The sequence below is a fragment of the Dasypus novemcinctus genome, chromosome 16 (genome assembly GCF_030445035.2).
Source record: "Dasypus novemcinctus isolate mDasNov1 chromosome 16, mDasNov1.1.hap2, whole genome shotgun sequence".
NCBI classification, from domain to species: Eukaryota; Metazoa; Chordata; class Mammalia; order Cingulata; family Dasypodidae; genus Dasypus; species Dasypus novemcinctus.
This window is the reverse complement of record NC_080688.1, coordinates 47,865,772-47,881,872: the sequence shown is the minus strand read 5'-3', so window position 1 is coordinate 47,881,872 and position 16,101 is coordinate 47,865,772. Positions and strand designations below refer to the sequence as shown.

The 16,101-nt window shown below is 41.4% G+C and overlaps 1 protein-coding gene across 4 annotated transcripts in view; it reads left to right on the top strand.

Annotated features, from left to right (window-relative positions):
- GAREM1 (GRB2 associated regulator of MAPK1 subtype 1) overlaps positions 1-13,034 on the top strand; it is a 203,988-nt gene extending 190,954 nt beyond the window's left edge. For all 4 annotated transcript variants that reach the window (XM_004478997.4, XM_058277599.2, XM_004478999.3 and 1 more), the window contains 2 exons: positions 6,338-6,504; positions 7,877-13,034. In XM_004478997.4, the coding sequence (XP_004479054.1) occupies positions 6,338-6,504; positions 7,877-8,774 (1,065 nt within the window). In that variant the 3' untranslated portion in view covers positions 8,775-13,034. The remainder of the gene's footprint in view (positions 1-6,337; positions 6,505-7,876) is intronic.
- The last annotated feature ends 3,067 nt before the right edge of the window (positions 13,035-16,101 follow it).

Genomic DNA, 16,101 nt, shown 5'->3' with positions numbered 1-16,101 from the left:
GGGAGTACCAAGAAACCAAGACTTTCCATACGTTTTCATCCCCAAAAGATCCCTTTCCCACCATGATGTTGTTTCTTAAATACTGGGTGGGTCTTTTGTTTCTTCTATTCTTTTAATCCCTAAGAAACATCACAGAAAGATATGTACTAGAGGAAAGTTAGAAATAAGTTCATAGGTAATGTGTATAAAAAATTCTCAAGATGTATGTGGTATTTAAATATTTGTCTGTAAACAGCTATCTGTAACCGTTTACCAACCATGCAATAACTCTTGAGCTTTGTACTGTTAACAAATCCTCATATGCTATTTTTTCAAACCTGGCTAATTAGGGAGAAGACCTTGTCCTCATTTTCACAAATAACTGGTGCTTTCCCATGTGCTCTGTTTCCTCCTAACTCACCAGAGTAAAGGCAGTAAGGAGTGGGAAGGGGAAAGGAAGGTTAAATGCCTCCTCCACTTAGACTTCTGGACAATATTCTGAAAATAAAGAAAATAGTCCCATTCTGTGATGACATTTGACTTTGATCAAATATTGGAGCTGTGTTTTGACTTTGTTGGCTCCCTTACTGCGTAACAGGAAGCTTTCCAGTGTCATGTGTTCCATTAGGTGCCTGTCGTCTTTGATCGGTTAGATGGTAAGCTGCCACTAATTAGTTTTCTAGCTTTATGTGGCCCTTGATGGCAGGACTAAGGCAGAGAGCAGTGCAAAAATATATGTCTTCCCCTCCATTGTCTTGAATGAAAGGAGAGAACGGGTCCTAGCAATCAAAGCTTACTTAACCTCCAAGTTATGTGAATTGCATGTATATTCCCAGGCACATTTTTCAAGTTTCTTCCAAGTTTAAAAAAAAGGGGGGAGGTGGAGGGGAGAATGCATACTGCCCTCAATCTAGTATCTCTTTCTAACAACTGTCTCACTCCTTCCTTTGCAGCCAGTATTCTTGAAAAGAATGGCCTGCCCTCACTAACTGCCCTCTCACCCCCCCGTTCTAGCTTTGACTCATTGAGGTGTCTTGACTCCCCTCACTAGACGCACCTGCTACGATCACCAGCGACCTGCTAATTGTCAAATTTCATATACTTCTTTGAGACCTTCTAGACTCCCCATGTCTTTGATGTTCTTGTTCTCTTTCAGTCCTCCCCTCCCTTGGCTTCCTTGATGCCATTCGTCCATGACCTCCTGCTCAGCTGTCAAATGCAATGACTTGTTTTTCTCCTCTTCTGCTTTCATCTCTGCCGGCCTCTTAAGAGATTCTTGGGAATTCATTCAGCCTTCTTCATTTCTCATTTGGGGACCTCAGTGACTTCAGATTCTATCAGGTCAAACTCAGTATTTTCAAAACTGAACTTGGTTTCTCTCAAACCCTGTTGCTCCTTGTAAATTGCGATCTGATAAATGGCTTCAGTAGTTGCCTCGCCATTTAAGCCCCAGACCAGAGCATCATTCTGTGTGTTCTTTCTTGCCTCTGTGCCTTCTGTACATGCCACTTAGTCTCAACTATAATTCCCTCTCCCCCAGTGCTTTCTCAGGAGAATTTCCTATGAGGATATTCTTTTCCTGCCACACTGGGTAAATGCACGGTGCTCCCACGAACCCATGTACATATTTCTGTTATTACACTTACCAATGTGTATTTTAGTCACATAGCTCCCTCACAACTAATTCCATGAGTTACTCATTTTTGTATATCAGCAGCAGCTCAACGAGCATATGATAGGCAGGAAGTAGGGGAAGTGTTCTTCAGATTGTTAGGGCCAGTGGATGTGGACAGTACCTGTTATCCTGGCTGTAAGCTCTCAGGACAGACTTCAACCCCCCACTCTTACATTATCTCAGTGTGCTAAATGGCAGTCACTTGATATGTGAATATGCCTCTTAGGCAACAGAAAAGTGGCACTTACAGAAAGGGCAGAACTCATGATTTCCACCTTTTGGGAAATTAGCTTGATCTTTAGTCCCGGGGTAGCAATCTGTTGCATGTATACCAAGAATAGTTGGATTAACACCAGGTAGTGTTGTCCTATATTTGATGAGAATCAACTCACTGAACATTTAGAAAAGGGAAGGACTTGTCATAAAGGAGCAAGGATGAAAGAACTGTGCCAGCAGTGTGACGGCTGGAAAGCAAAACTCAGACCAGAATATTGCTAATGAAGCAAAACTTGGCTACAAATTGGAGTTGACTCCCCCTGGTGCCATCTGAGTCTATATTATCCTCATTGACCTGTCATAAACAGTAGGCTTTTGATGCCAGGAGCTTCTCTATGAACACCCAACTATTATAACCAGAAATTACCCACAAATAGAATCTGGATTGGATGGTAATACCCTCCCCAATGCAAAATGCCAGCTCCATTGCTTAGCACCAATGCTAGAGGCTTCTTCTTGATAATGCAGGTTCCTGTCTCTCCTTGTATTGCTGTGCTTGAAATGAAGAGGAGGGCTCTAGTTTATGGGCATAATATATTTTATTATATTCGCATTTTAGAATTGTAATTAAGGGGCAGTGGAAATTAAAGCCACAGACATATACCAGTTTGAAATAGAATTGTCATTTTTATTCTAATACTATGTCAATTTATGGTGGTAGTGATAGAGTTGATGTGGCTATATGTGCCAATAAGGTCTGCTGACACTTTTTCTCCCCTAGATTGACATTATTATGGGAACATTTAAAATCATTAACATCCCAGTCCAAGTGACTTGTCAGTAACAAGTTCCACATAAAAATATAAAGAGCTTTCTTACAATATATGCCTTTTTTGTTGTTGTATTTTTTGTGACATCTGTTAACCTCTCTACCTGGCGTTCTGTATGGCATATTTGTGCCTGAGGTGATAAATCCCCAAAGTCTGCCATTAATAACCACAATGATGGTGACAGCATCTACCTACCATTTTAGCTTTGAGGTTAATTAAATATGCTTGTAAAGAAAGGAGATATAACCAGTGTGTTGGCAGAGTTTGAGAAGCAGTGAGCATGCCTGGTGGCTGCTTGAATAGTCTCAGAACATGTGAAATTTGGGACTGGCTTTAGGAGTTGCATTTAGGTAGGGATGGGGATAGAAACTAAAGCAGAGGGAGGGGCAGAATAGCACAGGTAGTTTAGGTGAAACTGAGTCCTGCTCTTTGGATGGAGCTGTGTGTTTGTGTAGAGGAGTAGGGCAAGAAATGGCTGGAAAGATGGGTTAGAACCAGATTGCAGAGGGCCAGAGTAGAAGGTGAGCAAAGCTCATCTTTGTCCAGTAACCCGAGGGGGCCATTGGAGATGGGAAGTAACATGATGACAGCCAGAATGTGCTGGAAATAAAGCACCTAAAAGTGAAATTGAGTATGAGGACAAACTGAAAGTAGGGTGACTAGCCATCCAGTGTTGGAAATTGCCGTTTATTTTCAGATAAGATTCATTTAAAGCGCAGCTACATTCCTCTTGCATGTAAATGGCCATCTTGAATCAAATTAAGAAGCAAAAGTAGAATGATGACTGTTAGAAGAATGTAGAAGAATAGGAAGCTAAGATGGCACAATAAACCCTCACTGTGTATAACTTCTGAATCCCCAAATGTTTACATTCACTAAAACATAATTTTTCACATAAAATGCAGTGAAATCCAGCCTGACATGAGCCACCTCATGAGCAGCAACAAGTTGAAAATAACAGAGCCACACGGAAATGTGCGTGCAGAGTCGGCAGCTCTGCTCCCTGCCAGGGCTGCCCACCGGTGCAGTGCCAGCCACTCGCTTGGTACATCCACAGAATTACAGTTTGCCTCCTTGCATTGGACTTTAAAACCCTTGAAAGGAGGTGTTTTTTTTTTTCAACTACCTTTTTTCCAAAATGAGTTTCAAATAAGCCTCATTTTTTCACTTTGAACTCAAATGATCATACGCAAACTGCCTCTCTCATCACAGCGAAAGAAAAATCTTTCTCTGACCTCATATTCATATCTCTTCACTGACCACATCCCATCTCCTGAAAAGTAAGAAAAACTCCCTAAGCATGCACGCACGCACACACACACTCTCTCTCTCTCTGAACTCCATTCAAGAGTCATGTAGCCACCCCAAAGCTTTCTGTATGTCAAATTCTCTTTTGAAGGTTAGCTGTAAACACTCCCACTTGGCCATAGCTCACTCCTCACCAGGCCCTGTGGCCTGCAGATGCCTGTAGGTCACCTCCTTTTCCTCCTACGTCCTCCCATGTGGGAAGCCAGTTCAGAGCTATCCAGTTACAGAGGAGGTGGCAGAATCCAGCTCTAAGTGACTTTGAGTATCTCTGCTTGGTTTAAGGGCAGGAAGAGAGGACTTTCTCATAGGTCAAATCCAACTACAAATGACTCTTTTTCCAACTTTTTCAAGACCTTGGTCATCCGATCATTTTAAATTAAAAAGCATTTTGTAATTGTCACTCTGGGTAAGTTGTCTCTAGTAAAATATCATATTTAATGACTAATTCCAAAATTTAGGAAGTTCTACATCAACTTCAGCATTGACCATGTTTTCCTCATGACCCACCTACCCCAGGATTTGCGAAGTGACTAAGCATTCATTTTATAAATTAAAAAGTTAAGTGACAGACTCCTAACCATCTCAGGTTTTCCATGATTCCTGTAGGATAAATAAACCAAACCAAGCACATCTGTGATAAAGTTATACCTGTTCATCCTAGACTCAGTGGACATTCCTTGAAGAAAATGAGAAATACAATTGGCTACTGCACAATTCACTAAATGACAGAAGGGAGATGACCACTTTGTAACCAATGCATACCCCCAAAAGCCAGGGACTGGGGTGACCTGGCCAGAGGCCCAGCATCCTCACTTGTCCTCAGCTGCTAAGGAAAGGACCCCAGAGTGGTACCTGAGCCTCTCCCTGGGCCTCCCTGCTCTCTCTCCCTTAGCCAAACCTCTTTTCCACCTGGATTTTCTCTCAGCAGTCACCTACACCACCATAACCACCTATTTAAAATTCAAAAGAGCTCCTTTCAGTTCTCCCATCGGTGATGTCAAAATAATATTAGCCAGAAATTTTCAACAGGGAAAGCCTGCAGCTGTTGGGAAGGAAATCCGGCTGCTCCAAGTATTTTGTTTTAGCTCAGAAAGGACTTCTCCAGATGTAAAACTGCCCTCTTACTAACCCAGTGAGGCCCAGTACCAAGAAGTAATGCAGCAGGGAGAGGCCCAGGGCTGTTGGCGGTAAAAGATATAATGTACTGTGAACCCCGTTTTATTTCCTTTTATGTAGACTCAGTACCAAAGCTAACGGGAGCTTGCTGTTTTGTTGTCTTTATTATTCCAGAGCTTCTTGGACAGGAAGGTGTTAAAGGCCAAGAAGATGCAAAGATTGATGCCCTAAATGCAGGCGAGGGTGTTTCAAAGCACAGCATCTTTGACGGAGTCAGGATGTGCTGTATTTTTACCTATAGTTTAGAGTAGACTAGCAGAACCAGGTATAACCTGCCCCCTGCTGCACGGCACAGAGAAGTACGTACGAAGTGTGCACTTCGTTAAAAAGAATTTTCGTCTAAAGGCTTGCAGCAAACGGGAACCAAACTAGAAATGGAAGGCAGAGGTGAGGAAGCAGAAAGGACGCAGAGGTCACTTTCCTAAGTCCACGCCAATGTGAGCATGAGTAGGAGGGGTGAGGGGGTGGGAGGTGCTTATCGAAAGGACTATTTTTAGATTCGGAGAGCTGTGTGGCCTGAGGACCGGCAGCATCAAGGCCATTTGGGAGTTTATTGGAAATGCACAATTCAGGCCCCACCTTTGACCTACTAAATGAGAATCTGCATTTTAACAAGGTTCCCAGGGAGCTGGCACACATATTTACATTTGAGTTCTGAATATGACTTCAGAAGGAGCATTTAATGCCAGAGCACCAAAGAACAGTCCATTTCCTAAGGTGTGGATCAAATTGAATTGAATTGACACAGTGAATAAATACATCTCAGTAGGAGCCCCTCATCTCATCCTACAAAGACTGTTGCTTATGTCCTTTTTTTCTCTATGTTTTTTATAAGTCCTCTCATTTCACTGGCTCTTTAACTAAAAGACACTTTAAACACGCCCGTTATTTATTACATTTCAGCAATCTGGCCATTGCCAAGCAGGTTCTTTCGAAATCAGGCCATCCCAGCAAGTATTTGACAAGCTCCAGAGTTTTTCCCCATGGCAGCCTCTGGTGTTGACCATCGTTCTTGTTTGCTCCAGTCTCCTCATTCCCTTCCTTGCTCCCTTTCCAGTATCGTTTATGTAGTGACTTGACCCTACAGAATCGAGCTGGCCACCGGTGGCATTGTCAGGCTGTTGCTAACCCGGAGTATTCTTTTCTGCGCCAGGTCAGGGAAGAGTGCCGGCTCCTGAACGCCCCACCGGTTCCACCCCGAAGTGCAAAGCCTTTGTCCACAAGTCCTTCCATTCCTCCTCGCACAGTCAAGCCAGCGCGGCCTCAGACGCGTTCTCCCAGCCCCACCTTGTCCTACTATTCTTCAGGGCTGCACAACATGTAAGTCTTCGTGCCAGGTCCCACTTCAACAGGATGTTTCTCAGCAGCCAGTTCACAGGTTCTCAAGAACAACATCTTCATGGTAGCCAGAACCTAGGCAGGGTGGTGGGGAAGGAACTTTTTTTTTTTTTTTCATTTCTAAAAGAATTTTACTACAAGAGCATGATGGTTTTGAGCTGGCAGCCTGAGATTCTTAAGAAGAAAAGATTTCTCAGCAATCTGAGAAATTTGGTGATAAAGAGCAACTAAATTCTCTTGGAAGGAACCCATGGACAGCCATCAGTTCTCACAAATTAGCATCTCCTCTTTCAGATAGCACCTTCAGACAGGACCCAGAATGGGAAAGGTCCTTGTTGGCTATCTGCTGTGAGTTTCCACCCAGTCCCTTCTTGACCATCATTGGTGGGATGGCATTCACTTCTGTCTGGATTCTTCTGGTACTGTGAGCTCATTCTTCAGCAATACCATGCATGCCATTGTTGGCAAATGCTTCTGATTTTTTAGAAATCTTTCATAATATTAAGTTGAACTCTATCTCCATGTAACTTTCAACTATGTCTTCTGTCTAGAAATGCAAAATAAGTCCACCCCACTTCTCTTTGTCTGCCCATGAAAATTTCAAGTCAACTATAATATGCCTTGTCTTCTCCAAAAAAAGCAACCTCAGTTCCATCCATTGTTTCCCCTGGCATTGCTGCCGAGTCCCTCATTAGCCTGGTTACCCATCTTTTAGCACACTCCAGTTTCACTGTCACTCTTAAAATGCCACATCCAGAGCTGAATGCATTATTCTAGCTGTGATCCTTATAGTATTTTTTGTTTGTTTGTTCTCTTGCTAATGTTACTTAGTTGTACATAAACCAGGGCAAGCATAACAAGCATCCTACCTCAGGCTTTTTGATAGAAATGGAGTAATGGGTAGTGGTGATGTAGTCATGTCACTGTGGCAAGTGGATGGCAAGCAGGAGGAACCCTTTCACTCAATACTTGCCCACTGCAAGCATCACCAGTTGTGATGCCTGTTGGTACTAAGCCCAAATAATATAGCTTAAGAATTTTTCTTTCCACAGATCCAGGCATTAATAATTAGTTAATAGATACATGATGTATTTATATATTTGCTATCTCCACTGTAGCATTTTAAATCATTACATACATATCCATAATTACCAATGTATCCTATTACTATTAAAGATTCTTTGAAAAAACACAAACCAGTGAGGTTAATGGGTACTTTATTCATGATAGGGAATTTATATTTCTTCCTAACTACCTTGTTCTATTCAGAAATAATATATGTGGATAAATGAAAGGCTTGGGGTTATAACTTTTATTTATTTTACTAATCTCCCTCTCTGTGTTTGCTTTTAAGCAACGTTACTAAAAGTGACACCAGTCCTTCTGAAAGTGCTCCTGTTTCCTGCTATCCGTGTAACCGAGTGAAAGCTGATTCTGTGGATCTGAAATCCCCCTTTGGAAGTCCTTCTGCTGAAGCGCTGTCCTCCAGGCTCTCGTGGCCCAATCATTACTCGGGAACATCTGAAAGCCAGACCAGGAGTGATTTCCTACTGGATCCAAGCAGGAGTTACAGCTATCCTAGACAAAAGACACCAGGCACACCAAAGAGAAACTGCCCAGCGCCTTTTGACTTTGATGGCTGTGAGCTCCTGGCCAGCCCCCCCAGCTCAGTCGCTGCAGAATTCAGCAGCAGCATCTCTGGTTGTCCCAAATCAGCAAGCTATTCTCTGGAGAACACAGATGAGAAAACTCTCGCAGCTAGCACCACAAAGCAGAGTATTTCCTGCCCTGCCTTACCCCCAAGGGCCCCAAAGCCCGCGGAAGAGAAAGCCGCCTCTGAAACATCTCCTTTGCCTCTGAAAATCGATGGTGCTGAGGAAGACCTCAAATCTGGCTCACCAGACCTCTCCGAGGACCAGTATTTTGTTAAAAAGGGCTTGCAGGACATCTTCCCTGTCTCCTGTCCTTTCTCATCTCCACTCCACCTCCAGCTGGCCCCCAGGTCCTGTGGTGATGGATCACCCTGGCAGCCGCCTGCTGACCTTTCGGGACTCTCGATAGAAGAAGTGTCCAAGTCGTTACGGTTCATTGGTTTGTCCGAAGATGTCATATCATTTTTTGTTACTGAAAAGATTGATGGGAATTTGCTTGTTCAGCTAACAGAAGAAATCCTCTCAGAGGATTTCAAACTGAGCAAACTGCAGGTGAAGAAAATCATGCAATTCATTAATGGCTGGAGGCCCAAAATATAGCCAAATAACCCCAACTAGCAATGAACAAAACTGATCCATTTGCGTGCTAGATGGGGTGGGCTGGGACATAATTTCATGTGTTTTGCACTAAAAACCTTCTCTGTACATAAGGATAAGAGAAACACTTACTATGCAGATTACATTTTTGAATGGTGAACAGGCTATTTTGTACATCAATAAAAATGCTGTACAGAACCCTTAGAGGTGTGCCTTGTACATCACTCAATGCTCAACAGCTGCTAAAAGAAATAAAGGCATGTCCAGAAAAATCATCCTTGCCTGAATAGGTTTGTGTGAGAAGGTATATTTATTACAAAATAGCCAAAGCCAAAAGACGTAAGAATCTTTAAAAAAACACTTTTGAGCAACGATTCCCTTCTTTGGGGGGCTGGGGGGGTGGGCTGACTTCAGGCAGTTAACTGTATTCTGTGCTCTGTTGTCTGGATTGCTTAATGCTAATTGTTTTACTCTTGTGCCTGAACGTGTTAGTGATATGAAATGACACTTTAATGTTACATGCTTGGTGGAGATCTTTTTATCAAAAGGTATTTTCCAAAAGTCATGTGTTGACAGAGGATATGCGATGTCCTTAGAAATAGTGCAAATTGTGACCACGATAATTTATCTGTAACTGCTGCTAATTTTATTGAGCAGAGAAAAGAACAATTATGTACATTTATATGTATATTAGTGTATGCACAATAGACACGTATGTTTTGAAACATCATTATGATAACATTTGCTCACTTTCCAATCTCCATTGAGGTTTTAGGGCAGTTAACAAAGTTGTCTTTCTTAGGAATCGTGGGCAGAAGAGTCAAGAGCCCTGTCACACGGAGCTGAATCATGTTAGGCTTCATAGTAGAAAGCTTGGAACAAACCATTGGAGAGACTGCATTGAAGAATCAAATTTTATTTAAGCCCATTATAGGGCTGGTTTTTACTTATCCTACTCTCATGCTGACATCTGGGGAAATAACAGTTTCTGTATAATGAGAATTCTCTGGTTTGAGGGTCTTACTCCCCTGTGTTAAGAGAATTTTACAGGTCATTAGGTATTCTCATCATGCTTTGGACTTTAAGAGAGCCCAGAAATCAGACAAATCTACTTCTATTAGTATATATGCTATGTCTGTTGAATAATTTCTAAAATATCATTAAGAGAACTTAGGTCACAAACCTCTTCTTTCCTTTCTTCCAAAGAAAGTACTTATTACCCTATTTTTTATTCCAAGAATTCCAGGACATTGATCTAAACATGATGAAATATTCCAAAATATAATGGCATTGTCATCACTCTTGACTTTTTGAAAGAATGTAAATCTTAGAAAAGTTCTAGCTCTCTGAGCAAGGCATCCTTCAAATAGCCTGTTCCCCAGAGTCGTCTCCAGATTCTGGATATACAGATAGCTGCTGATAGAGGTGTACTCTGTGACCTCTTGGATGGGATAGGTCAGCCAACAAAGTGTCACTGTGACCTACAAGCATAGATTACATTTTATTATCTTCTGGGTCTTCCTGCTCAGCCAAAAAAAAAAAAATTTTAAAGACAAGATACTGCAACACTCTGTCCCCTGGAACTTCTATCTTCACACCAGTATAGTTTTGCTGACCTTTTTTTTTGTTCTTTGCAATATGTTATTATGTCTTGGCATGAAGAATATATTTTATAAATCATCTCCTGATTAGTGTTGAAGTGAATTGATACCTATTCTTGTTTTCCCATCTTTGATAGCCTTTTCTAAAAATAGCATTTTTTCCCTAACATATCTTTGAAAATGTAAATACTACACCCTAGGTAAAAAGTGTACCCTGTAAAATTTGGCAAACTAGAGCACACCTTAAAAAGTAACTGACAAATCTATTAAGTTTCTGGTACAGTTGCATGACATGAGATCCCTCATTTACTTTAATGTTTCAGAGGTGTCCTTTTGTTGAGTGGGAATTCCTTAGTCAAGTTAAACTCTCAGAACTTTAGTTTAAAGTGAAAACAGACCAGATGCCATTGAAAAGCTGGAAATTTTCATTGGCAAACCCTCACTGAATCAGTTTTAAAACCCTTGGCACTTGGACACAAATTCAGGAGGAGGAACAGGTTGGTTTTGCTTTACTGTAAAGGTCCTACATGAAAACTAACTTCTTATCCTTTTCCTTTTTTCTTTTGTTGTTTCTTTTGCAAAAACATCACACAAAATAGTTTGTCTTAGCTTATGTCAAGTTTATGTTATGTGGCAATATGGAGACACCTTGGAGGTGGAGACTGGTCTTTCATTCATACGTTCATTCATTTATTTATTAAACACTCATCAAGCACCTTTTGTGTGCCAGGCACATTGCCAGCGCCAAAAAAAGACACAGCTCCTTCCATCGTGGAGCTCATGACGTTCATATTACTTATATTTGATATCACAGTACCTGGTACCTTTTAAGCTTCTGTAAGGAACATGAAATCTCCTTTATGTGTTGTTCTGTCTTTAAAGAATCCACGAATGGGGGAAATGGCAGCCTCTTTTAAAGGTATAAAGCAAATGCCACCAAACCATTGAAACCTGCCTTCTCACCAGTCATTGCTTTGTTTTCTTTAACTTGGAATTTTTTTTAATTGTAATATCTTCTGTCGTCTCCAAAGCTACAAATAAATATAATTGCAATAGACCATTTCTGAGCTGAACACCTTTCCATACCTTGTCACCTGGATGAGACAAGGTATTCTCAGCCTGGAGAGAATCATGACAAGAGGTAAGAAGGAAGTAGCCCTTCCCTTCTGAGAGCTGCTGTTTTGCAGCATAAAGCAATGTGCAAAGATTCTTACAAGCAGAACCTCTGCTAACCAACCAGTTCAAGACTGAGCACATCTGGCAGGATCCTGCAGTCGATGTGGTGACCACAGTGCTTTGGATCCTTAAATTCATGACTAAAATCATCATGGCCCTCATCAGAAAAGAACATTAGAACAATCAGCAATAAACCAAGCCCAGTAGCTAAAATCTCAAATGTGGGCACAACTTATGTTGGGAAAGAACTCAGACGCTCCCAGATCAGTACCTTCTTAGAACCTTGTAAATGCCTACAATTCTCTCTTCTTTAAGTTGAGCTGCTTAGCTTAATGAACTGTGAAATTTACTCTTGGACTCTTTCACCCCACGTGAGCCATTCAAGTTTTGTGAAGTTTCACCAAACTGCCCATTTGGCTAAATTGTAGTATTTTTTCTTGTCTCATGTAAAGATAAAACCGCAGTCTCTGGGGAAAGATTTTGACAATTTGTTCTGACTGCAGACACAGGCTTAAGCACCCCTCTCAAGTTCTAGACCCGCAGCTCCTCAGAGAAGTTCCAGGGGTGGGCATGGATGGAACAAGGCTCTATCTTGCAAACACTTTGTAGAGCAAATCACTACTCACCATGAGATTAACATTTTGGATAATAAACTGGAAAACAAAACAGTTCTCCAAAGAACTTAGTGGATGGTTCAGAGGAAATTGCACTTTCAGTCTACCAGAAACGGAAGATCTGCAGTCTGCACATGAGGCTTTCAAAAATGTTATGTTTATTCTGTCAGTTCCCACTCTTTTCTTAGTAAATATAGACACACTAGGCTGCTAGGACAACAGGAATGAAAGGCCCAGAATGCCAGTGGTGGAAAGTAGGACTAATGTGGGGGTGGAATATTGTAGGATTCTTATGGCCACATCTTGTAAATCTCATCACTTAATCTTAGAAGCTCTAGTGTTAAATTTTGTCTTGTGAAAGCCAGAAACAAGTGGTAAACGTGATTTTGGTTAAAACTGTATACAAATACCTTCTGTAATTTTGCTGCTCTCTAATTTTTAAGCTATGGGTTTTGTAGTAGAGCTTATCAGATTATGAAATTCTTTTGTTTACAATTCCATGGTAAGTAGTAAGGCTCAGATAATTTCTTAACTGTAAGCCTTTTCTGTCATTTTCATATTAGGTTCCATTTAAAATATTGTTTAAGCTAATAGCCTAAAAATTGAACTCAAAAATTGGGGAAGTTCTCCTCGGTTTTGATGGAAATGGTGTATTCTTTTCAAAGAATCCTGTAGCCATCTTTACAGTTTCTTTGCTTAGAAAATATGGGTGATAAACTACCAATTAACAGTTGCATTTCTCTCCAGAGCATTATATAGTGGGCCCAATGTGTACCTCAAGGTAAACATGGTATGTTACGTCTAAAAGTTTTTCATTGTCTATTGATTTAAATGGTTCCAAAACGTCTATGAATAAAGAAATTTAAAAAGTTGCTCTTCTTGCATTTTTTTCCTCAATGTGTGGTTTTTAAGAAGCTCTCATCCCCATCTGCCTTTGACATCTCTAAAAAATGTTATCTCAGCCTTGAGTTTGAATCTAGTTTGGAAGAATTCTTGTACTGCAGGCCCATTCTCTATTAATAAGAGATTGAAGACTAGGGGTATGGTACATAATGAGAAGAGGCCATGAACCAGGTTACCTGATGGCATTCAAAGAGAATCCAGTTATGGTCAGAAGTTAGGGGAAAAGGCAAATGTAGAAGAACTGGTGAGCTTTAAAAGAAAAAAAATGTACATGCTTGGGGAAAAGAAAGACAATTCAATTTCTTATCTCCTTGGCTTAGTTTATGTTACTACACCTCGCAGAGAGCTACTCAAGAAAAGGCATGAGCATTCAGCCCACTGAGGCATCAATTAGTAAGAATTACAGAAAAGTTGGAGAATGACAAGTAGGGGTTGGTGAAGAGTTTTTATTGTGCCCGAAATAGCTTCCCAATAGTTTTTGTGTTAAATCTTCATGTCTTACTTTACTCACCTAAGCACTTTCTTTTTTTTAAAAAGATTTTATTTCTCCCCCCTTCCCTCACCCACCCATCCCAGTTGTCTGTTTTCTGTGTTTATTTGCTGCGTCTTCTTTGTCCGCTTCTGTTGTTGTCAGCGACACGGGAATCTCTTTCTTTTTTTTGTTGTTGCATCATCTTGCTGTGTCAGCTCTCCGTGTGTGCGGCACCATTCCTGGGCAGGCTGCACTTTCTTTCATGCTGGGCGGCTCTCCTTACGGGGCGCACTCCTTGTGCGTGGGGCTCCCCTACGCGGGGGACACCCCTGCGTGGCAGGGCACTCCTTGCGCGCATCAGCACTGCGCATGGGCCAGCTCCACACGGGTCAAGGAGGCCCGGGGTTTGAACCGTGGACCTCCCATATGGTAGACGGACGCCCTAACCACTGGGCCAAGTCTGCCGCTGAGTACTTTCATTCCATCTTCTACTTCAGCCTTTTTTGCAGAGATAAAACCTGTGAGTAAATTGACTCTTGGCCACTTTCCTGGGTTTCAGAGATTTGCACTGGGAGAGCCTATAGGAGTGACATAGGTTGCCTGTAACTTCCAAGGATCTACTCTAGTGGCCTATGAGCACTTAAACATCAGATACACCCTGGGACATTTGATTCCCCAGATTGGAGATTGCAAAACAAATTTGAGTTTAGAAATAAAGTGGCTTATTGTCAAATATCCTCTAGTTCCTACATAGTTGAGGCTAGAAAAAGCCAAATAATGGAAAATAATGAGTAAGTAAGGAATAAATGCTTATTTGACTGAAATGAATTTTCCCTCAAATGGCGCTGCTGACCTCAGTTCTTAACTAAATCATTCACCCTGAGAATTTACCAAGTATCACCCCCCAGGATAATTACTTTTCACTCTACCACCATAGCATGTCTGTCACGTTGTCAACTGTAAGCTTGGTTATCAGAGATTGTCTTCATTGTCTAAGCTTCAAAAGTAGATGCAGCTTGAGGTTCTACTATCAAATTCTCTTTTTTCAATGTTTTTTAATTTTTATTTTTAAAGAAGCTTTAGATTATATAAATGTTGCATCAAAAATATAGGGAATTGCCATATGCCCCACCCCTTCCCTTTCCTACACTGTCCCACATTAACATCTTTCATTAGTGTGGTACATTTTTTACAATTGATAAACACATATTGAAGCATTGCTACTAATCATGGAATATAGTTTACACTCTGCCCCACACCATTTTATAGGTTTTGACAAAATGTATCATGGCCTGTATCTGTCATTGCGATGTCATGAAGGACAATTTCAATGTCCCGAAAATGCCCCCATGTGACACCTATTCTTCCCTCTTCCTCCCCTCAGAACCTCTGGTGACCACTGCATTTATATGAATGATACAAGTTCTTTCATTGCTAGAAGAATAATAACTGTAATATACTGATAATTCTACTTTAATCCATTGTTCATTCCCCAATCTTGAGGATTTTGGGGTGGTGATGCCCACTCTGTTTCTAATTGAGAGGGGGCTTAGATCCCATGGGAGAGATGGATGGAACCGTCTTGCTTGAAGTTACACATACGCTCTGTTCCCTGGGATTGGCATTGTCTGTCATCATCTCCTTGTTGACCTGAGTGAGTTCAATGAACTGGAGAGTAGGTGTTGCAACTCTGCTGAGATTCTGGGCTCACAGGCACAGGAACAGACCAAAGGTTTAAGTCTCTAGGACGTATTTAACAAGTATAGTGCTAATTATAGGTTCAAATAAAAGGGGCAGAAGAACCTTATGTAGGGAAACTATAAATGAGTCTAACTCTGTTACACTGAGGAACATAAATTCCAAAGTAAGGCCACTGACAGGGTGCCAAATTCCTGAGCTATCAGCCCTGTTTATTGTATCTAGATGTTTCTAGAGCCTCAGGAGCCCTGCTGTTTTAGGCACTGTTTACTGTGGCCATCAATGAAATCCTGCTGAAAGGTGCATAAGCATAACCTCTGGAATGACCTCCTGACTCACTTTGAAAACTCTCAACCATAAAAACTCATTTGTATTTAACATTTTCCCCTTCTGGTCTAAGTCTTTTTCCAAATGCATCACTAGTAGGTGCTTGGTAATAATCCCTCAGTGCCAGGGAAGTTCATCCCCAGGAGTCATGTCCCACCCTGGAGTGGGGGGAGGGGGGAAGGGAGATAGTAAATTTATATGCTGACTTTGTCTTAGAGAGAGGTCACATTTGAACAATAAGGAGGCTTTCAGGAGGTAACTCTTAGGCAATATATAACACTAGGATAAGTTTCAGTTTCACAAGAAAGGGTTCATAAGCACAAATATCAATATCAGTGGTCTGTCTGCCTTCACTCTGCACTGCCCATGTACTTAGGGAATTCCTGGCATTCTATTAGAGAATGTAGCAGGACTCCCCAGAATGGGGATTCAGTATTCTTTTGGTGGTTGTGTGGGTCTCCATTCACCAAGATAGTGCCCCATGAACACTTAAACATATTCATATGACTTAGAGGCATGCCTCACATTCACCCCTCCCC